Here is a 23,812-nt window from a genome sequence, read left to right on the forward strand (position 1 = left end):
TCGGTCAATCACTAATATACAGTATACACACACATTTTATCCTGTGAGCTGTCACCCCATCATAACTCTTGTGTCAAAGGTATTACGTCTAAAGGTGCCCACATACATGGGCGGACACATGTTTTGCCACTTACAGTCACGTTAGGGAACGTTTGTATCAGCCAGGGGGAGTAGAGAAGAGCTAACTGCTTGGGGGGTGGTTGGGGGATTTTCCACCTAAAAATGAATGGATGAATGCCACACTGCTTTCTAAAACGAAACTTTTCTAAAATGTAAGCTCATAATGTTTACTCCCTCCATGCCTTCTCCTCTGACTTTTCCATCATAATCAGTAACACAGCTATCAATCTCTTTTGTAAGGTCAAGGTGCTAGATGTAATCCTATACTCCGATCTCATCTTTCAGCCCCAAATTCAATGACTGTTCAAATATTATTGCCTTCACCTCCATAATATTTCCAGAGTTTTCCTCTTCTTAACCAATGAAACTACTCAATTTACTATTTCATTCTGTTGTCTCTTTCCTCAACTTCTGCAACTCCCTTCTCATTGGTCTACCTCTACACTGGCTATCATGAATGTTGCTGCCTGACTCATCTACCTTACCAACCATTCGTGGTCTACCTCCCCTCTCAGCTAATCCTTCCATTGGCCTATGTTCGCCTAACGAATACAATTAAAAACACAAATAACATAAATAAGCCATTCACAACTCTGCCCCGAGCGACATCACCAAATTCATCTCAAAATATCATCTCAACAGTCTTCTTCACTTCTCCCAAGACCTCCTCAACAGTCTTCTTCACTTTTCCCAAGACCTCCTCAACAGTCTTCTTCACTTTTCCCAAGACCTCCTCAACAGTCTTCTTCACTTTTCCCAAGACCTCCTCAACAGTCTTCTTCACTTTTCCCAAGACCTCCTCAACAGTCTTCTTCACTTCTCCCAAGACCTCCTCAACAGTCTTCTTCACTTCTCCCAAGACCTCCTTAACAGTCTTCTTCACTTCTCCCAAGACCTCCTCAACAGTCTTCTTCACTTTTCCCAAGACCTCCTCAACAGTCTTCTTCACTTTTCCCAAGACCTCCTCAACAGTCTTCTTCACTTCTCCCAAGACCTCCTCAACAGTCTTCTTCACTTCTCCCAAGACCTCCTCAACAGTCTTCTTCACTTTTCCCAAGACCTCCTCAACAGTCTTCTTCACTTCTCCCAAGACCTCCTCAACAGTCTTCTTCACTTCTCCCAAGACCTCCTCAACAGTCTTCTTCACTTCTCCCAAGACCTCCTCAACAGTCTTCTTCACTTTTCCCAAGACCTCCTCAACAGTCTTCTTCACTTCTCCCAAGACCTCCTCAACAGTCTTCTTCACTTCTCCCAAGACCTCCTCAACAGTCTTCTTCACTTCTCCCAAGACCTCCTCAACAGTCTTCTTCACTTCTCCCAAGACCTCCTCAACAGTCTTCTTCACTTCTCCCAAGACCTCCTCAACAGTCTTCTTCACTTCTCCCAAGACCTCCTCAACAGTCTTCTTCACTTCTCCCAAGACCTCCTCAACAGTCTTCTTCACTTCTCCCAAGACCTCCTCAACAGTCTTCTTCACTTTTCCCAAGACCTCCTCAACAGTCTTCTTCACTTCTCCCAAGACCTCCTCAACAGTCTTCTTCACTTCTCCCAAGACCTCCTCAACAGTCTTCTTCACTTCTCCCAAGACCTCCTCAACAGTCTTCTTCACTTTTCCCAAGACCTCCTCAACAGTCTTCTTCACTTTTCCCAAGACTTCCTCAACAGTCTTCTTCACTTCTCCCAAGACCTCCTCAACAGTCTTCTTCACTTCTCCCAAGACCTCCTCAACAGTCTTCTTCACTTCTCCCAAGACCTCCTCAACAGTCTTCTTCACTTTTCCCAAGACCTCCTCAACAGTCTTCTTCACTTCTCCCAAGACCTCCTCAACAGTCTTCTTCACTTCTCCCAAGACCTCCTCAACAGTCTTCTTCACTTCTCCCAAGACCTCCTCAACAGTCTTCTTCACTTTTCCCAAGACCTCCTCAACAGTCTTCTTCACTTCTCCCAAGACCTCCTCAACAGTCTTCTTCACTTCTCCCAAGACCTCCTCAACAGTCTTCTTCACTTCTCCCAAGACCTCCTCAACAGTCTCCTTCACTTCTCCCAAGACCTCCTCAACAGTCTTCTTCACTTCTCCCAAGACCTCCTGCTCTCTAGCTACCTCATCACCTCCTCCCATGATCACTTCCAGGACTTCTCCAGTACTCTAGAACTCCTTACTTTATTCTGTTTGGGTATCTCCTACTCATGGTGATCAAGTTCATGTCTCACCCTCTTCACTCTGTAGCCTTTATACAGCGACCTCACATAATTACAATTGTCTTTAGACAACTTAAAGGAAACCTGTACTGAGGAAACATAGAGGTCACCATTGCTGACCTCTCCTTCTACAAATGCTAGCTGCAGGGTTGTCATGCTGATTTAATGTTTCCAGTACATTGTGAGTTAACAAACTAGAGTTATTATGTCATCAGGGGAGGACTGGGGCAGGGGGGCAATTTCCCCCCAGGGCTGCTCTGATGCCCTGTTAAAAGGCTGTACCGCTTCTGCCCCACAGACCTGCCTAAAGGATTACTGGTGATGAGAAGTAAAAAGTCCCCACTTCTGACCTACTGAGTGCAGGATGAAGACAAGGACAATGCGCAGCCGCCCCCCCCCCCCACCCCCCAGCATTGATGGTGTAAACTGTGGCTGAGCAAAGGCCGGTTAACTGCCCCACTGGAGACTCTCCTCCCCCAAGCAGTCCCAGCTCCCCTCAACTACCCCTGCTGGCCAGGTCGGGAACCCGGATTCACCCGGTGAGTAGAGAGTGCCTGGAGCGGAGCTTCAGTCTGGAATGGCGGGAAGAGGGACAGTGGGAGGTGGGGCTGAGTCGCTACACCATGGGCCTCTGGTCTGTACTTGCCCCCTGGGCTGAAAGTTGCCAGTCAGCCCCTGCATCCTATTTTGCATATCCATGCTCTCAACTCAAAGCATATGAACAGATGCACACTACTCACTAACCTTTTTGAAATGAAACGTGGCGGAATGACCCCCACTTCCCACCACGGTAAACATTCATCACCAAATCTTTGCCTTGCAGCTGCTGGAGCTCCTTGTCAGGAACTTCATACACTTCCACATCAGAATTAAAGATGCACCTGGGGGGGGAAATTACAAGATAATTGCGTTGAAAGGGAAATCGGTGCACAAATATTTACCTATCAAGTTATTCAAGAGCTGCTTAATTTAATAAGCTCAACATGAATCTACACCTTGTATGGTTAAAAAAGCAAATGCATTACAAAGCTTACCTAAAAGGAATGCACAGTGTTTTTGTATGGATTTATTTTTATTTATTGTGTTCAGGATCAAAAAAATATATAATCACATTCCTTTTCCTGTACCTTTTCAAAAATATTGCAAATGATTTTGTATTCATCATTTACATTCCAACAGGTAGTATCCTTTTCATTTGTTTACCTATCTATTCTTAGCTGCTCTACTGGAAATAAAAAGTCCTGTGTTTACAGTCATTAGCTAAATAACAAATTCAACTGACTGAAACAGACTGTTGATATCCTGAGGGTGCATCTTCTTCTTGCTGGCTGTGTCTGGGCAGTTGGTCTTGGAGTTTAAAATACATCCTTTAGGCCAGTGGTCCTCAACTCCGGTCCTCAGGGCCCACTAACAGGCCAGATTTTAAGTATTACCTTGGGGAGATGCAGACTAGAGTACTGCAATCACTGAGCAGCAAATGATAGCACCTGGGATGTATTTCAGTTATCTTGCAAACCTGGCCTGTTAGTGGGCCCTGTAGGCCAGGGTTGAGGACCACTGCTTTAGGCCACTAAGCTTATAGAATACTGAGCAGGAGTTTGGATTGCTGTTTATTGTGGCTATGCATGTGAACACTCAGAAACTAGTTGTTCACTTTCTGCATCAAGTGATAAGACACCCTAAGGCAGTGATGGCGAACCTTGGCACCCCAGATGTTTTGTAACTACATTTCCCATGATGCTCACGCACTGAGCAGTGTAGTTGAGCATCATGGGAAATATAGTTCCAAAACATCTGGGGTGCCAAGGTTCGCCATCACTGCCCTAAGGCCTCTTTCACACGGGCGCACTGCCCGACGAAGTCTGTTCTGCTCAGCGGGGAATTGATCCGCCGATCCCTGCTGAGCAGGCGGATGACAGCTCCGTCTCTGTGTGCGGAGACGGAGCTGTCAGATCCCCACTGTCCTCTATGGGAGATCGGATGAGAATGGACCCCATGTCTGTTCTCATCCGATCCCATCCGATCCTCCAGGCGGATGGAAAATAGGGTTTCCATCTGTCTGGATTTCACGGACAGGATCGGATAGCAGCGGGTGTCTCCACTGACATCCGCTGCCCCATAGGGATGCATGGAGGATCCGATCAGGTCCGCCTGAAAAACTGACTTCGGATTGGATCGGATCGCCCATGTGAAAGGGGCCTTAGGCCACTGAGCCTAAAGAATACTGAGCAGGTGTTTGGATTTCTATTTATTGTGGCTATGCATGTGAACACTCCTAGTTGCTCACCTTCTCCATCAAGTGATAAGACACCCTAACACTCTGCCAATCTTTCCTATAATGTACGTGTGCCTATTGCATATTCTGCCATAAAGCATTATGGAATATAATGGAATTAGGTAAATAAAATAATACCTGAGTCGGTGCCCTCCAGGTTCCTGGCGCAGACAATTTACCATCCCAACAATACCAGAATTTGGTTGCTTCAGGGCAGTAAGCCAAATATGGTGATCAGTAGAATCCGCCATTAGTTCCTGTGTGGCACAAAAAAAACCCATTAACTGTAACAAAGTAGGCTTAACTGTTTTTGGGTGGGTGGTGGTATTACCAGTTATATCATTTACATTCCATATAACAGGGGATCATGAGAACGATTACAAGAGTAGTTAAAAATGACGTTTCCTTTGGCTAGTAAATGTCTCCTGCGCTCGAATGTTGTGTGAAATCTAAAGAGGTAGTTGCTACATAGTTGGCGTCTAGAACCTTACTGCCCACTCAGGATGATGGGTATCCACACAAAAAAAGTATGCTGTGTGTAAGCATAAAACCAAAGAATTCCTTCGGCTATCCAGAGACCTCAGGACCAAAATCCTTACTAATGATGAAAAGCGAACTTTAGATTGTCCACATAGATATGGCTTACGTGTTTCGAGGGAGTACCCTCTTCCTCAGGGCCATCCTTAGGCTGGTTCTTCTGCAGTATTGTGACAGCTTCCTTTGTTGGATGCCCGATCCACTACTGAACTATGTGTTCAACCTGACTGCGTCCTGTATTTATAAATCAGCCAGCAAATGGAACCACAGCATGCTGCCGAAGATCAGGCATCACCCGGAAGTGTGTAAAATGGCGTGAATTGTTCATCCGGCAACTCTGAAGCACAGCAACAGGACAAGCATATATTATACCCTCTTCTTTTATAGGGTTGGTTGGGTAGGACCTGAAGTGTCCCCTACAGGTCCTGAGACACAGCTGAGCACTGAAAGTAAATTTATTGACAAGGTGCACCTGGAAGTATTCCACCTTTTTCAAATTATGAGCAGCACTGAAAGGAGAAGGCCTAACCTAGGGCTCATTTACACGAGCTTCACCATCTGAAAAGCATTCCACAGTGGATTGTGTCCATTGCAGCATGGCCCCTTTTAGTTGAATGAGTTGCGTTTAGCATCCGGGCCAATTGCGACAGGGGGGATCATTTTTACTATAGCATGTGTACACCCCCATCTGCTGCCTTCCAGCTTCAATGGGAGCAGTTGGAGCAGCTCAACTTCATGTTTTTACTACCCCCCAATAACAAGTGTTAAACAAAGCCCTAATGCTGCAAGTGTCTAATTAAGAAATGTCACCAGTTCTCTATATAACGGTTACTGGACACTTAATGCTGGTGCTGTGTAAGTATAAGATTGCAGGAGGATAAAGATGCTGAATTATTATGGAAGCTTCCTCTGTAATCCTTTCCACAAGCTTAGGGTACCCTAGTGACATGGAGAAGCCAAAATGGCATGGAGAAATATACCTGGTGCAGCTAAACCATGGGCCAACCCCATTCATTAGTTCATTGGCAGCATCAGAAAAGCTATAACGAGTTAGAACATTCCGATCAGAGGCGTAGATAAGGGGGGGTCCAACCCCCCCCCCCCCCCCCCCAGAGCATCGGTCAATTTCACAGCAGCTAGGCTAGTGTAGCCTATCAGCTACGGGGGCCGTACTGCTACTGGGAAGACCACCTGTCTTATCCACGAGGCTGACATTGAAGCCATGTTTACTATTTGCTTCACTAACAGATGTGCCTGCTGGGGGCGCTGTATATTCTGTGTAAATATATATATATATATATATATATATATATATATACACACACACCACAATTTGTCACAGCGTGACAGACGTGCTAATTATTGTTCTCTGGGTACTCAAGGCTGAACCCCCCCCCAGGAAAATAAAAGGAACGACGGCCCTGATTGCGATAAACAAGTATCAGAATATGAATCCATGGCAGAATTGATGATCTCCCTGAAACAGCTTACCTTGAGAGATTCCACCCATGAACAATCCATGTCTTCCACCGACAGAGTTACAGGCGTCTTCTGTGGGCCACGTCGGCGGCATAGGAAAATGACGGAGTTGTAGAAAGATTTCTTCATGGCAACCAAATCCAAAGAGGCGGCTTGGAACAATTCCTCCCACTCTGCCTGTCAGGGACAGAAAATCATTACGAGGCTTTTTGTATCTCAAATTCTATTTCTTAACCTGCGCACCTGCAGATACAATATCCACCTACCCTAAAGTGATAAATATCTCAGCTGTAAGTGGAGAACATTACATTCCTTGTCAAAAATGGTTACCTAGCCCAGTCTATGATCTGCGGTTATCTGGTATACAAATACTCCAAAAAAATATAATTCAATTATTGTAAATACTTCAGACCCTATACAAATACATCTGATACAGAATATCTAAAAAAAAGTTATACTGTGCTCTTTAGCCACTTGCCGACCGCCGCCCGAATATATACGGCGGCGGTCAACCCCTCCCAGGCAAAGTGACGTACCGGTACGTCACTAGCCTGGGAGCGAATAGGGGGCGAGCGCGCGCCGCCGGAGGCGCGCTCCCGCCCCCGCTCGTACCAGAGGAAGCCGGCGCGTGTGACCGGTGGACCCGATGTCCGCCGGTCACTCGCGATCGTCGGGCAGAGAGGGAGAAATGCAGGCGGCTAATGTAAACAAAGCCGCCTGTCATTCTCCCCTGTGTAAAAACACAGATCACTCGGTCCTGCTATGTAGGACCGTTGATCTGTGCTATTACACCACTAGCCACATCCAATGACAGTTAGAAGCACGCCCCTAGGGACACACTTAACCCCTCCCTCTCCAATAAAGTTAACCCCTTCCCTCCCAGTGTCATTTTTACAGTAACAGTGCATATGTATAGCACTGATTACTGTAGTAATGTCACTGGTACCCCCAAAAGTGTCAAAAATCTTAGTCAAGGGTCCGATCTGTCCGCCGCAATGTCGCAGTCCCGCAAAAAAAAAAAATCGCAGATCGCCGCCATTTCTCGTTAAAAAAAAACCCACCAAAAATGACAAAAATCTTTCCCTTAGTTAGTAAACGCAATAACTTTTGCGCAAACCAATTCAAATACGCTTATTGTGATTTTTTTTACCAAACATAGGTAGCAGAAAACAAATTGGCCAAAAATTTAAAAACATTTAGATTTTTACATTTTTTGGGGGGGAATTTCATATAAAAAATGTGAAAAATATTGTCATTTTTTCAAAATTTATGCTCTTTTTTTGTTTATAGCGCAAAAAGTAAAAATCGCACAGGTGATCAAATACCACCAAAAGAAAGCTCTGTTTGTGGGGAAAAAAGGACATAAATTTTGTTTGGGTACGGCGTCGCGCGACCGCGCAATTGTCAGTTAAATTCGCACAGTGCCGAATCGCAAAAAGTGGCCCAGACGTAGGACAGCAAAATCCTCCGGTGGTAAAGTGGTAAATGGTTCTAGTAAGAGGAAGGACCTGGCTGGAGGCCACAGCAATAGGAACAGCTCTTTCTACAGACACTTTGATCTAATGGCATGCCAGGTGCTAATGTATTTCATCTTACCTGAGAGAGAAGCCCATCTTTCTGCTGCAGATTTTGCGTCCTCAGAAAGGCTATGCTTTCCCCAAGGATATGCCCTTTCAGAAGCGTGTGCAGCAAAACAAATGCTCCTTCTTTTACCGCAGCAGCCATATTGGGGAGAACCTGTCTCGGGTCCTTCAGCAGATGTCCTGAGCTGTTACACACCAGCAAGTCGGCTCCTGTTAAATTGTTAGGTGGGGAGACCAACGGGTCCCACTGCTCCACAGCCACTCCTGCCACTTCCAGGTCACCGCTCAGCTCTGAGAGTATTTCTAGTGTCCGATCAGTGGCTGTATAATCCACCTGCAGCATTGGTTGGGTGTTCAGAAGACTTAGCACGTGAGAAGATAAATGGCCGTTTCCTGCGAGGGCCTGTGGAAGATTGTAAGGGGTCAGGTGGTTAGATAGATATACACAGGGCTTTTTTTCAGACTATAGGTGCAGGAACTGATCCACGATAATGCTGATAGCCACACCCCCTGCAATATTTTTCATCCCACTGGATTGCAAGCAAGCACAGCCTACATGAGAGTGGCAACTCTGCTCTGAATTCAGTAGCAGTGCAGCAGTGTTGCCACACCATCACAGGGAGCTACATGAGGTGGACGTTTGAACCCTGTGAGATGACTGTCATTACCTCCTGCATTCATGTGCTAAGGGTCAGTGTATACAGGCTTTTGTTTAATTCAGTGCTGCTTTCTTCACACAAGTCAATGGAAATGCAAAAACAACTTCACACAGTTTAGATCATTTGTCAACACAAGGCCCGCAGGCTGAATCCAGGCTGCCAGGCCATTTCATGTGGTCTTTGCACCCAGGGCCTTTTTTTTAGCCGGAAGTGAGATGAGGACATCCTGTGAAAGAGAGCTGAACCCTGCACACTCCTAAACCCTGAACTCTGTATGTAGCACACTCCTCAACTTTGCACTCTGTGCACAGAGCACCCCTGAACTCTGTACTTTGTTCGTAGCGCACCCCTAAACCCTCTGAACGCTGTGCATAGGGCATCCCTGAAACAGCACTCTATATATAGCGCACCCCTGAACTCTGCATGCTGTACATAGTGCATCCCTGAACTCTGCACTCTGTAACACAGCGCACCCCTAAACTCTGCACTCTGTACATAGTGCATTCCTGAACTTTGCACTCTGTACATAGTGCATCCATGAACTCTGCACTCTGTAACACAGCGCATCCCTAAACTCTGCACTCTGTACATAGTGCATCCCTGAACTCTGCACTCTGTACATAGTGCATCCCTGAACTCTGCACTCTGTACATAGTGCATCCCTGAATTCTGCACTCTGTACATAGTGCATCCCTGAACTCTGCACATAGTGCATCCCCGAACTCTGCACTCTGTACATAGTGCATCCCTGAACTCTGCACTCTGTACATAGTGCATCTCTGTACTCTGTACATAGTGCACCCCAAAACTATGCACTCTGTACATACTGCATCCCTGAACTCTGCACTCTGTACATAGTGCATTCCTGAACTCTGCACTCTGTACATAGTGCATCCCTGAACTCTGCACTCTGTACATAGTGCATCCCTGAACTCTGCACTCTATAACACAGCGCACCCCTAAACTTTGCATTCTGTACATAGTGCATCCCTGAACTCTGCACTCTGTACACAGTGCACCCCTGAACTCTGCACTCTGTACATAGTGCATTCCTGAACTCTGCACTCTGTACATAGTGCATCCCTGAACTCTGCACTCTGTACATAGTGCATCCCTGAACTCTGCAACACAGCGCACCCCTAAACTCTGTACATAGTGCACCCCTAAACTCTGCACTCTATACATAGTGCATCCCTGAACTCTGCATTCTGTACATAGTGCATCCCTGAACTCTGTACATAACACACGCCTTGTATTTATTGCCGGTTTAAATTGTTTAGCAATTTGGCCACACCCACCATTCGATACAATTCTTCGGGGGGGGGGGAGGGGTTTGGCTGGTGTGGTTGAGTTTCTGAACCTATTCTCTGAGAAAAAAACCCTGGCTACATTTATATAGTCCTATAGGTACAACCTGCCTTTTGAGAAAACCATGATGCTGATGCAGCCTGTGACGAAATGGGGGTTTGACACCCCTGGTTTAGATAGAACTGCAGTTCAAACGTACCAGTGAAAGATCTCAAGAAGAACTTGGAAGTGTCCTACACTGATCTCAGATGTAAGCTGAAGGCCCCCAAATTGCATTTGTCCATTTAAAAAAGTTCCAAAAGTTTGGTCAAAGGACTTCACTGCCTCCCCTCTTTTTCTAGCAGCTAGATCACATACTGATAAACTCCAGGTGGAAAAAGTATAGTTCTCCCATAGTGCTATCTGCACTTACCTCAATGATTTTGATCCTGTGTGGACTGCCGTTCTCCAGAACTGTATCTAGACAGGTTTTTAGGCTTGAAGAATTAAGTAGCCCCTTCAGTAGGGGGTCATCTCGGAGCTGATTGCTTTTTTGTAGAAGGGTCTCTTCCAGCTCTGAATGCAGGTTGCCGTTGAGTTCCAGGTTGCAGATCTCTGAAAGAACATGGAGAAGACCCTGGTCGGAGGACACGCTCAAATCTTTTTTCCTTTGGCCACCTACTGCGGATTTGGTTCCAGGAATATCCAGTTTTAGCCCATGCTGGGCCACTTTTAATTCCAGTTCACAGATCTTATCTGCAAGACAAAACAATAGAACTAGGTTTGTATCAGTCAGATCTGTTCTGGAGTCTAGTGGCACTTTTCCACTGCAAGTACCGGCTCGGCTCTACTCGGCCCTGCTTGGCCCGGTTTGCTTTTCCACTGCTGGTACCGCATGGTACGGTGTTGGAACGGTTCGGTACGGTACGGTATGGTTTGCTTTTCCACTAAAGTAGTACTAAAGTTAAGTGGGTGGGATAACAACGGGGTCGATGGGATTTTCTGACCAATCAGTGGCTAGTAGTGACTGCATGCAAAGGATTGTGGGATATGGTACCGGGTATGGTACCTGTTGGAACCACAATCGAGTAGGTACTGTTTTTGAGAGCCGTACCGTTCGGTTCCATGCAGTGGAAAAGCGCCGCCGTACCGCACCGAACCGTTCCTACACTATACCATGCGGTACCAGCAGTGGAAAAGCACAAAAGCGACCCGAACCGTTCGGTTCCATGCAGTGGAAAAGCACCATAGAAGTATTGTCTGTTCTATACTACAGATTTATATTTCTTATCACTTTTAAAGGGTAATTCCACTGTCATGAAAAAGAAAAAAAAAAAAAACGAAAAAAAAAAAAAAGGCATATTGTAATCCAATGCAATATGGCAACCTACAGGCATTCTATACACAGTTTGTGTACAAAAGCCTCCAAAAATGTAATTTCCCACTTGTGTGATTTGCTCTCTGGTTTTCCCTGAAGTCTGCACTAACATGCAAGTCATATTTTAGGCATCTCCTGCAATAGAAATTACATTTGGGTGAGATAATCGCTAATCACCGTTCTGTGATTCATCATCTCCATTAATCACTTCTAAAGGGATGCAGACACTGCAGTCTTTCTCATCAGAACACAAAGAGTGCACCAGGTGCTTATAATGACCAGTTACCCCCCATTAAGAATCTGTATCAGTGGCGGCTTGTGCATACAGGGGAAAAGGGGCTCCGCCCCCCTAAACTATGCGCCAGCCCCTAATCTACAAGCAGGGCGCCGAACGCATGAATTTCAATGTTTTTTTTTTTTAAGCACGTGATTACAGCCTTAGGCTTTAATTGGCTTCAAAAAAGGGTGGGCTCGGGGCGCAGAGCCCACCCAGTTGTGTGACAATAGCGAATTAATATTCGCTACTGTCCCGATTCTCCTCCCAACCAATCAGGAAGTGGCTCCTAAGACCCGATTGGCCAGGAAGTCTTAGGACTCCCGGCCAACTGGGGGTCTCAGGACCTACTTTCTGTTTGGCCGGGAGGAGAAGCAATGTCCCCGAAACAAGGAGAACCTGGAGCACAGAGCAGCAGCCCTACCTCGGATCCTTGTCATTTGCCTCCTAAGGTAAGGAGGCCTCTGAAATATGCAGCTGTCCCATCTGTCTCCCCGGGGGGGGGGGGGGGCGGCATTGGTTTGCCGCCCCCCCTTAAATATCGAGCACCAGCCGCCACTGATCTGCATCCAAAGGATTTAATGGAACAGGCAGCTTTTTCTACAGAGCAGAAACAGGTAGGAATCTGTAAGTTTGATACAATTGACATTGCTCACCAGGAGGGAATTGTTTTCTTTCTCAACAAAAGTGGAATTACCATTTAAGGCAGGCATGTCCAACCTGTGGCCCGGAACCGCAGGCAATGCGGCCCACTGCCCCCTGACAATTTTTTTTTTTTTGCTGGGGAGGAAGGAAGTCGGGTCGGGGGCACGGCCACAGCAGCTTCCAACTAATGGTAGGCAGAGGCTGCCTCGGAGGGGAGCATGTGCAGTGTTTCTGACTCCTACCACCATGACCGCTTCAAATCACTGAAGTGGTCATGGTGATTAGAGTGTTCCTTTATTATCTCTCAGAAGAAGTAAACCTCTGTATACTGATTCCATTTCATTTGATCATCCTCTAGTTGTTTTAAATTAGTGCGGTGGGCGGGGCGGCAGCATTTTATTACTTATATACCTTAAATATAGTATATATTTTATATGCGGCCCAAGAAAATTTCTCTACACTCAATGTGGCCCAGAGAAGCCAAAAGGTTGGACACCCATGATTTAAGGTGACTGTCACTAAAAGAAGGTATAGAATGCAGCCACCTAGAGTTGCCAGCATATATTTGAAGAAGCTTGCACTCCTGCCACAAAGCCAATATCCATAGACCAATCTCATAGGGCAAAGTTACAGCACTTCCTTGTTAAGTTTCTTTACTATTAAATAGGTCGCTTTTATTCTAATGCGGATGCCGCGCTTCTGTCTTCTTGTCCTTGTAGCATTGAATACTTTCCCTATCCTGATTATTGGTCAGAGAAGAATCCCATCATAGCGGGCCCATATGTTTTGCCCCTGACACACCATGTACCTGTACAGTGATCTAGTAGACCTTGGAGGTCCTTATCTCCTTGCAGACAGTCTTCTTCAAAGTACGGGGTGAAGACAAAGCTCTCCAGGGTTGGTGGAGTTTGCTGCTGCTGCCGACGGGGAGCTGTGGTGGCATGGAGTCCTGATATTTGAACACCTCCAGATACTATCCTTTCCAAACAGTTGTTAACAGCAACTGGTACAGCTACAATGATAAGAAACAGACAGTGAAGAGTTGATTAAAACATTGATTGAAAAAATCTGAAGTGAAATAATAAATGAGTTTAGCTAAGAGTGATTTGTCAGTAAAGCTAGGTACACACGGGAAGTTCTTTTTCATCCAACCCAGCAGGCCGGACAAAAAAAGAAAACTAAGAGGTCACCGTTGTGAGATCGGCTTCTGCCGGACGAGGAGCTGTACACACGGGCCAAATGTTTGCCAGTTTCTGTTGAACCAGCCAAAACTGGCCAATATTCAGCCCATGTGTACCATCATTTTTAGGGTGAAGAGGTCCATCACCTTAGACCACCGGTGTCAAACACAAGGCCCGCGGGCCGAATGTGGCCCTCGCACCTCTCCTGCAGCTGCGGCACCCCCCTGGTCTCTACGTCCACCTTGTCTCTGTATTTGGCAGCAGAGAGGACCAAACTCCTTTGCCAGATCCTGCACCCTTCTGTGCAGCTGCAGAAAGGCTCATCTTTGCCCACCCTCTCCCCTTCTCAGCAGTCCGCAGCAGAGAGGAGGGCAGAACTCCTCCTACAGATCCTGCACCTCTCTGTGCAGCCTTAACACCACCTTGCCTCTGCCTCCCCTGGTCTCAGCATTCAGCAAACTCTGAAAAGCTGGCTGCAGCCCTCCTCTGGGTCTCCTCCAGACCCTGAACTTCTTCCCAGATCCACCCGCATCTTCTTCCTGGCAGCAGCACAAGGTATGAGGGTGCATTGTAATGTAAGGAAGCGTGGGTGACTTTTGACTTCTGATTGGGGGGGGTTCTTGACATCTCGTGTAAGGGGGCATGGGGTTCTCTGGACATTTAATATTACAGATACTGTATATCCCGCCCTTTGATGGCAACCATAATGCTGATGCGGCCCATGATGAAATTGCGTTTGACACCCCTGCCTTAGACTAATAGCAAAAGACTGAGGGTTTTTGGTGTTGGGTTTCAGGAGAGCACCCAGTAGGCAAGTCCTCAAAAAACCTTTGCCAGTGTCCAGTCACTTGAAGGTACCAGCCTATAACCCTAGGACTATGAAAATCAAGCCTGCCCTATACTGTATGATTAAGATAAAAAGATTTTAAGCAATAGAACCACTATCCAACAAAAAGTAAATAAAACTATACATGATGCTTCTAGGAAGTCTTAATTTCCCTAAAGGGCTTAGCAGATGTTTAATGGTGTAGCTTGTTAAAATATGGAGAAGGAAGGTTTGTTATTAGAAAACTCTGAGAGCCGATTGGAGGGAAGAGACACACCCCCCTTCACACAGCACACAGGATCAGAGCTGAGGCTGTCAATCAGCTGGAGCTCCCTCCCTGTCACCTTTTTTCTCTTGGTGTCAGGAAAACTCAATAGCAGATGAATGAAGCAGCAGACAGAAATTACACTTAGTGCTCTTAATGGAGACAAGTACACACTATAGAGGGATGCGCTTTGTTCATTTTCATTCATTTACAACCAATTTGAGTATAGCAACCATTCAAACTCTTCCATATGAGGTTACAGTTTACTAGTCTCCTAGAACTTGCATTCAAAGAAGGAAAATTATAAAAATCAGATACCTTTCTTGTCATCTGGACCTGGACAGACGTGTTCCTCATGTGTTGTTGGGTCGATGTGTACAGACAGGATTCTCGTTGGTAATCGCAGGCTGCGGCCTTTTATTCCCAAGACCATCATCTGCAGCATGGTGTCCAGGAATGTCACCCAGTTCCCTGTCCACTGCAACTTCCCTCTGTCACCTAGGACAACATACAGCGGTTAGCGTCATATTTCACCTAATTACATCAGCTTTCCTGATTCACCCTTAGGCTGGCCATACATGTTCAATCGTCTTGTACAATTTTTCTTTAGATTTACCAAAAACCATATAATATGAGGTCAAATCTAAACAACTTTCAATTGTACCCAATTAGGCAGGCCCTTGCATTTCATAGTGTAAAGAGGAACTGCAGTCTGCTCACATCATTTTAATCAAAATATGTTTGCGATTCTGAAGCTTCCCTCCAACCACTTTGCATATTAATTTATACAGTATATACTGGGATTCGGTACTTGCCAAATATGCTGTAGACATCTCCCTCCACGAAGCCTGGCTACAGCCATTTTAACTGTGTATATATATATATATACACACACAGACACACATACACATATATACAGGCACACACACACACATATTAGGGATCGACCGATTATTGGCAAAGCCGATATGTCGAAGGCCGATATGCACTTTCCCTGATATATTGGAATCGGCCCCTGAGGTTTCCGATATTGCCGATATTTCGGGAAAGTGCTGTACCGGAGTGATGACTGCGGCTAGATGCATCACCCCGGTACCGGCGTCCATAGCCGACGGTCGGCTGTCTTGTAATGACAACCGATGTGGCTGAGAAGCCGCTCGGCTGTTATCTCTGCCCCTCATCCAACCCTCTTCGGCTCTCCTTGGCTATCCTATGACTCATTACCTCCTCCCTTGCTGGCAAACTCTCACAAGAGAGAGAGAGAGCTGTGCATGATGCCATTAGCATAGGCAAATTACAAGACAAGAAAGAGGAAGTGGGCCGTATAAGGTATTTACTGGCAGAAAAAAAAAAGTCTTACTTTCCAAGGTTAAAACAACAAAGGCAGAAGATTTAATAGATATAAAGATGAAAACATGACTGAAGAGCCATTTTAAGGCAAATCTAAATGAACACTGGGCCAGAGAATTGAACATGCATGGCCAGCCTTATGGAATCTAAGCAGTTAAGCAATTCTTACATATTGATTGGGTGATAATGTTGTCATTACTTAACAGTCTTACTATGGCCAGTTTTTTTCACCAAATGGTTCCCATGCAGCTAAAAAAATAAATAAAAAAATAAGCAGTTCTGACTGCAATACTTACTCTTCAGCACTATCCATTCCACCACTAGAAGTTCTCAGTTGGCGATGCAGAAGGACCAAGGTGCTGCATAGGCTGAAGCTACTTCAAGGTCTAGAGCAGGCATGTCCAACCTGCGGCCCGGAACCGTAGGCAATGCGGCCCACTGCCCCCTGACAATTTATTTTGCTGGGGAGGAAGGAAGTCGAGTCGGGGGCAAGGCCACAGCGGCTTCCAACTAACTGTAGGCAGAGGCTGCCTCAGAGGGGATCATCCACAAGTTGTGTTAAATTAATGCGGGGGGCGCAGCAGCGCCGGAAGAGCGCGGCAACCTTTTATTACTTAATTTACTTTTTATATACCTTAACTATAGTATATATTTTATATGCGGCCTGAGAAAATTTCTCTACACTCAATGTGGCCCAGAGAAGCCAAAAGGTTGGACACCCATGGTCTAGAGCTAGGTAAAGGGGAATTCTAGCTTTCCCTATGTTGCTTTTAAAGTAGAACGTCCTTTTTTATTATATTTGTTATCAGGCAAATAAAGCTATAGGTAGATTGTAAAATTTTTCTTCTTAAATTTCCAGCACTGCACACCTGCTTCAACCAGTACTGCAACCAGTTCATGAATTTTCTTTTGGGTTTTACTGTATTTGACATCACATAGAATTCCACGGGAGGGGTGGAAAAGCATGAAAATAGGAGGGAAAATTTGAAAGTACAGCGCCAGGACCTTTAGTAGATAGATCTCAGTCCTGAAATCCCCACAGGTTATCAGAAACCAAGGTGTGACCCATCAGATGCCACCTATAGTTGAAATATCACGCTTTTAGTTTTAGTTACTGATGGAGCTTTGCAGGCTGAATCAGCCTCTGGCTTATTATACATATTGTACATCCCGTTTATTCCAACAGACAGATCTCCCCACCATAATTCCTGACAACCTGGAAGTTTTGGGTGTTCCCACCCACCTTTGTGTGTTATAGATCCTTCAGTTACATTCTTCATAATATAAAACAAGTGAATATCCAGCTGGGGTGGTGGGAACTCCTCATTATGGACACAGCAGATGTGCAGACCCTGGAACTCAGAGGAGAGATGGTGGGAACCCCCAATAATGGGCACAGCAGTTGTGCAGATCTGGGAACTCAGAGCAGGGAACTCGCCTTAAGGCTGCATTCACATGTCAGCTTATAATCGCGGGCAGAACCGCCGCGGTTCCGCCCGCGATTCGGAGATTTATTGCAAATCGCGGGACGCCTAGCGTTGCCCGTTGATTTGCAATAGCCCCCCAAACGCCGAGCGATGTTGCCGCGATTTACGCCCGCCGAATCGCGGCAACATCGCGCAAACAAAATCGCGGGACGCAATACGCTCCAAAAAAGTACAAGAGCTTCTTTGGAGCGTATTGCGTCCCGCGATTTTGTTTGCGCGATGTTGCCGCGATTCGGCGGGCGTAAATCGCGGCAACATCGCTCGGCGTTTGGGGGGCTATTGCAAATTAACGGGCAACGCTAGGCGTCCCGCGATTTGCAATAAATCTCCGAATCGCGGGCGGAACCGCGGCGGTTCTGCCCGCGATTATAAGCTGACATGTGAATGCAGCCTAATGGATACAGCAGGTGTACAGACCTGGGAACTCAGCACAGGGATAGAGGGAACCCCTCATAATTGGCACAGCAGGTGTACAGATCTGGGGACTCAGCACAGGGATAGAGGGAACTCCTCATAATGGAAACAGCAGTTGTGCAGACCCAGGAACTCAGCACAGGGATGGTGGGAACCTCTCATAATGGGCACAGCAGTTGTGCAGACCTGGGAACTCAGAGCAGGGAACTCGCCTTAATGGATACAGTAGGTGTACAGACCTGGGAACTCAACCCAGGGATAGAGGGAACTCCTCATAATGGAAACAACAGTTAAGCACACCCAGGAACTCAGAGCAGGGATGGTGGGAATCCCTCATAATTGGAACAGCAGGTGTACAGATCTGGGAACTCAGCACAGGGATAGAGGGAACCCTCATAATGGAAACAGCAGTTGTGCAGACCCAGGAACACAGCACAGGGATGGTGGGAACCTCTCATAATGGGCACAGCAGGTGTACAGACCTGGGAACTCAGCAACGGGATGGTGGGAACCCCTCATAATGAAACAGCAGGTGTACAGACCCAGGAACTCAGCCCACGGATGGTGGGAACCCCTCATAATGGGCACAGCAGGTGTACAGACCCGGGAACTCAGCACAGGGATGGTGGGAACCCCTCATAAAGGGCACAGCACGTGTGCAGACCCGGGAACTCAGCACAGGGATGGTGGGAACCCCCCATAAAGGGCACAGCACGTGTGCAGACCCAGGAACTCAGCACAGGGATGTTGAGAACCCCTCATAACGGAAACAGCAAGTGTGCAGACCCAGGAACTCAGCACAGGGATGGTGGAAACCTCTCATAATGAAACAGCAGGTGTACAGACCCAGGAACTCAGCACAGGGATAGAGGGAACCCCTCATAATGGGCACAGTAGGTGTACAGACCCAGGAACTCAGCACAGGGATGGGGGAAACCCCTCATAATGGAAACAGCAGGTGTACAGACCCAGGAACTCGGCACAGGGATGGTGGGAACCCCTCATAATGGGCACAGCAGGTGTACAGAGCTGGAAACTCCACACAGAGATATCACCAGAAGAGACCCATAAATAGTAGCACAACATCCAATTCTCTTTACCAAGAATACACAGAAACACCTCACCTCTACTGTTGGACTCAATAATTCCTTGGAACGTGGGTCCGTAGTCATATCCTCGCAGTCTCAACTCTTTGTAAACATCTTTATCTGACAAGAGGAAATCTTCCTTCTCACTGTTCCCAATCACAGAATCTGTGCGCTGTGTGCGGAAATCATTCAGGCTGTTCTCTTCCATGATGGAAATCTTCCCTAGAAAGTTACATGTTATTAAGTTTTATTTTTTGCACATTTCAAATTGGTTGCCTCTGTGTGGTTTGATGCAGAGGTGTTCTTCATGGTAATAAAATGCCAGTTGTTGACCTACCGCTAGCTGCTAGGTTTCCGCTCTCTGAGACCTCAAACCGCTTGGATGCCGGCATGAGTCGAACCTCCAGCTGAACAATGCCTGCAGAGAGAGATAGAAGAAAGGGTTACTTTTTTGGTACATATATACAGGCCCATTTTAGTTAGGAGGTAAATTGTAACTTGCCTTAGACCCACCAGGGACCAAGATGAGAGATTGCTACTGCAGCGCTGACTTCTGAAAATGCTAGGAGCCTGGCTTTATTTTGGACCTTCTAGCATACATATGTTAAGTCAATGACCAGAAGAAGATTGTGACCATTTTATGACTTTCCTGATAATTATAGTTTTTACAAGTCAGTAAATCCAGAAGTACTAAGCTAGTGGTTCAGCACAGAAGTCAGCAGTGGCAGCCCCCATATTTTCTCTTGTGACAATTTAACCACTTAAGCCCCGGAGGATTTGGCTGCTCAAAGACCAGGGCCTATTTTGCGATTCGGCACTGCGTGACTTTAACGGACAATTGCGCGGTCGTGCGGCGCTGTACCCAAATGAAATTGACCTCCTTTTTTTCCCACAAACAGGGCTTTCTTTTGGTAGTATTTGATCACCTGTGCGGTTTTTATTTTTTGCGCTATAAACAAAAAAATAGCAACAATTTTGAAACAATAACAATATTTTTCATATTTTTTATATGAAATTCCCCCCAAAAAAATGTAAAAATTAAATTTTTTTTAACATTTAAGGCCAATTTGTTTTTTGCTACATATTTTTGGTGAAAAAAATCGCAATATGCGTATTTTGATTGGTTTGCGCAAAAGTTATTGCGTTTACTAACTACGGGAAAGATTTCTGTCATTTTTATTGGTTTTTTTTTTTACTAGTAATGGCGGCGATCTGCGATTTTTTTTGTGGGACTGCGACATTGCGGCCGACAGATCGGACCCTTGACTGACATTTTTTACACTTTTGGGGGTACCAGTGACATTACTACAGTTATCAGTGCTATACATATGCACTGTTACTGCAAAAATTACACTGGCAGGGAAGGGGTTAACTTTATTAGAGATCCAGGGGTTAAGTGTGTCCCTAGGGGCGTGTTTCTAACTGTCAAGGGGCGTGGCTTTTGATGTAACCACAGAGACATACTATTCTACATAGCAGGATCGTATGATCTCTGCAGTTACACCAGGGAGAATGACAGGCGGCTTAGTTTACAACAGCCGTCTGCCTTTCTCCCTCTCCAGCGGGAGATCGCGAGTGGCCGGCGGACATTGGAGCTGCTGGTCACTCGCGCGGTGATGGCAGTGAACGAGCGGGGGCGGAATCGCGCCTACGGCTGCGCGCGCTTGCCCCCTATTGGCTTGCGAGCGAGTGACGTACCGATACCCAGGAGGGGCTGACCGCCGCAGTATATGTACTTGCGGCGGTCGGCAAGTGGTTAAAGCAGGGTTCTTCAGGATGGCCCTCCAGTTGTTCAGGAAATACAATTCCCTTAATACCTTGTCATGTCTGTGAATGTCAGAGTTTTACAATGCCTCATGGGATTTGTAGTTCTGTAACAGCTGGAGGGCCGTAGTTTGAGGATCCCTGCTTTAAAGGGAAAGATATGTGATTTTTCAGTGAACACATTATCTCCAATCTCTATAGTTACCTGTTTTAGGCAGGATTGTTGCTCTGTGGATTGTGACCTCATCAAATACAACAGGGGTCTGCTCCATGACCACACCAAGAGACCTTGCAAGGGTCCTCCATGCCAGAATAAGATACCCAGTAGCGGGATACAGAACACGACCATCGATACAATGTCCACTCATAAAAATATCTGGGGAATCGGGATTCATATCTGCAAGAAGATACAGAAACCTCCATTAGAAATGATAAAAAATAAAAGTTAATTTATACATTTTTTCTGGAAGCCAGCATCACGCAAAGTCCTACTCTGTCCTTGGACAAAGGTTTAGATTGATGTCGGTCATGTAACTTGATATAAGGTGCCCTAAAGTACAGCCACCTACTGTACATCCCCAAATGGCTGCATATCAATGAATGTAATGCTAAGGAAAGCTGTCAGAGATTACAGGTATGCTGGAGAAGAGAAGGTAAGGGAAGGGAAGAGAAGAGAAGAGAAGAGAAGAGAAGAGAAGAGAAGAGAAGAGAAGAGAAGAGAAGAGAAGAGAAGAGAAGAGAAGAGAAGAGAAGAGAAGAGAAGAGAAGAAGGAAGGGACGGGAAGAGAAGAGAAGAGAAGGGAGGAGAAGGGAAGGGAAGGGAAGGGAAGGGAAGGGAAGGGAAGGGAAGGGAAGGGAAGGGAAGAGAAGAGAAGAGAAGAGAAGAGAAGAGAAGAGAAGAGAAGAGAAGAGAAGAGAAGAGAAGAGAAGAGAAGAGAAGGGAAGGGAAGGGAAGGGAAGGGAAGGGAAGAGAAGAGAAGGAAGGGACGAGAAGAGAAGGAAGGGACGAGAAGAGAAGAGAAGAGAAGAGAAGAGAAGAGAAGAGAAGGGAAGGGAAGGGAAGGGAAGGGAAGGGAAGAGAAGAGAAGGAAGGGACGAGAAGAGAAGAGAAGAGAAGAGAAGAGAAGAGAAGAGAAGAGAAGAGAAGAGAAGAGAAGAGAAGAGAAGAGAAGGGAAGGGAAGGGAAGGGAAGGGAAGGGAAGGGAAGGGAAGGGAAGAGAAAGCATGGTATGGAAAATGGTCAGAGACTACAGACATGGTACAGGAGATGGTCAGAGATGGCAAACATGGTACAGGAGATGGTCAGAGATGGCAAACATGGTACAGGAGATGGTCAATTACTGTGAATACACTATAGGAGGTGTTAGAGACTGGAAAGGTGATTGTTAGAAATGGCAGACAGGGAACAGGTGATGGTCAGAAACTGCAGGCATGGTTCAGGAGATGGTCAGAGACTGCAGATATGGAAAATGTGATGGTCAGATACTGCAGGCATGGTTCAGGAGATGATCAGAGATGGCAGACTTACTACAGGAGATGGTCAGAGACTGCAGACATGATACAGGAGATGGTTAGAGACTGCAGACATGATACAGGAGAAGATCAGAGACTGCAAAACACACTACAGGAGATGGTAAGACAGTGCACACATGATACAGGAGAGGGTCAGAGGCTGCAGACATACTACAGGAGATGGTCAGAGACTGCAGACACAGTACAGGAGATGGTCAGAGACCCCTGTTTTTAACACATACTGTTAGCCAGGTTAATTCAGTTGGTAAGCAGACTGGTTAGTGAGTTGAGCTGAGAATTTTTCTGGTTTTGTCTTGCATGCATTGGTCTTCCATGTGCTCCTTGCTGTAAAGGCCAGTTATAGGTGGGGGCAGGGGCCATTTTGTTTGTTATTGATGGTCAGAGACTGCAGACATACTACAGAAGGTGGTCAGAGACTGCAGACATACTACAGGAGATGGTCAGAGACTGCATATGTACTACAGGAGATGGTCAGAGGCTGCAGACATACTACAGGAGATGGTCAGAGACTGCAGACATACTACAGGAGATGGTCAGAGACTACAGACATACTACAGGAGATAGTCAGAGGCTGCAGACATACTACAGGAGATGGTCAGAGACTACAGACATACTACAGGAGATGGTCAGAGACTACAGACATACTACAGGAGATGGTCAGAGGCTGCAGACATACTACAGGAGATGGTCAGAGACTGCAAACATTCTACAGGAGATGGTCAGAGACTGCAAACATTCTACAGGAGATGGTCAGAGGCTGCAGATATGGAACAGGAGATGGCCAGAAACTGTGAACACACTATAGTAGTTGTTGGCAACAGGAGACATGTTTCAGGAGACAATATATACTGGGGACACATTTCATGAGACTGCTAGAGAGCACTGCACCCCCTGTACAAATCAATGCTTCCACAGCTGTGCTTCCAATAGTCCTTTTAAAATTAGCTGTGCGACTTATGATATTTCTCTCTAAGAGGAAGGAAAAACATAAAAAAGAATGGATAGCACAGAAAAAGTAAGATAGCGTGAAATAAATAAATTAAATCATTTGCCTACTAGAAGCCTTGGCTGCAGAATATTTGCCTTCACTGGCGATGGCACCAAATCACAGAACATCATCTGCAAGGCTCTCATTGACATCGCTGGATCGAGAGGGGGGATTTGGGATATGTATTAGGGGGGAGGGGGGCTGCTAGGTTTTTTCTATGCAGGAAGGTAAAAAGCTGTGTGCCTTTACAACCACAAAACAAACTAAAAAAAAAAGAAAAACCTAACTAAAAAAGTTTTGCCATATACATAATGTATAAATGTACCGTATATACCGAGTATAAGCCGACCCAAATATAAGCCAAGGCCCCTAATTTTACCACAAAAAGTGGGAAAACTTATTGACTCGAGTATAAGCCTAGGGTGGGAAATGCAGCATCTACTGGACCCAACTGGACCACCAGGAGACACAAAACAGGGG

At 46.1% G+C, this 23,812-nt stretch overlaps 1 protein-coding gene across 1 annotated transcript in view; it reads right to left on the reverse strand.

Moving 5' to 3' along the window:
* Positions 1-23,812, reverse strand: part of FASN (fatty acid synthase) — a 142,045-nt gene that overhangs the window by 37,072 nt on the left and 81,161 nt on the right. The window contains exons 17-26 of the mRNA XM_082272472.1: positions 21,017-21,208; positions 19,385-19,465; positions 19,084-19,269; positions 15,027-15,206; positions 13,245-13,448; positions 10,573-10,895; positions 8,207-8,596; positions 6,623-6,787; positions 4,733-4,851; positions 3,064-3,200 (exon numbers count right to left, since the gene is read on the reverse strand). Of these exons, the coding sequence (XP_082128598.1) occupies positions 3,064-3,200; positions 4,733-4,851; positions 6,623-6,787; positions 8,207-8,596; positions 10,573-10,895; positions 13,245-13,448; positions 15,027-15,206; positions 19,084-19,269; positions 19,385-19,465; positions 21,017-21,208 (1,977 nt within the window). The remainder of the gene's footprint in view (positions 1-3,063; positions 3,201-4,732; positions 4,852-6,622; positions 6,788-8,206; positions 8,597-10,572; positions 10,896-13,244; positions 13,449-15,026; positions 15,207-19,083; positions 19,270-19,384; positions 19,466-21,016; positions 21,209-23,812) is intronic.

The sequence above is a fragment of the Pelophylax lessonae genome (genome assembly GCF_965119305.1).
Source record: "Pelophylax lessonae genome assembly, chromosome: 11".
In the NCBI taxonomy this organism is placed as follows: Eukaryota; Metazoa; Chordata; class Amphibia; order Anura; family Ranidae; genus Pelophylax; species Pelophylax lessonae.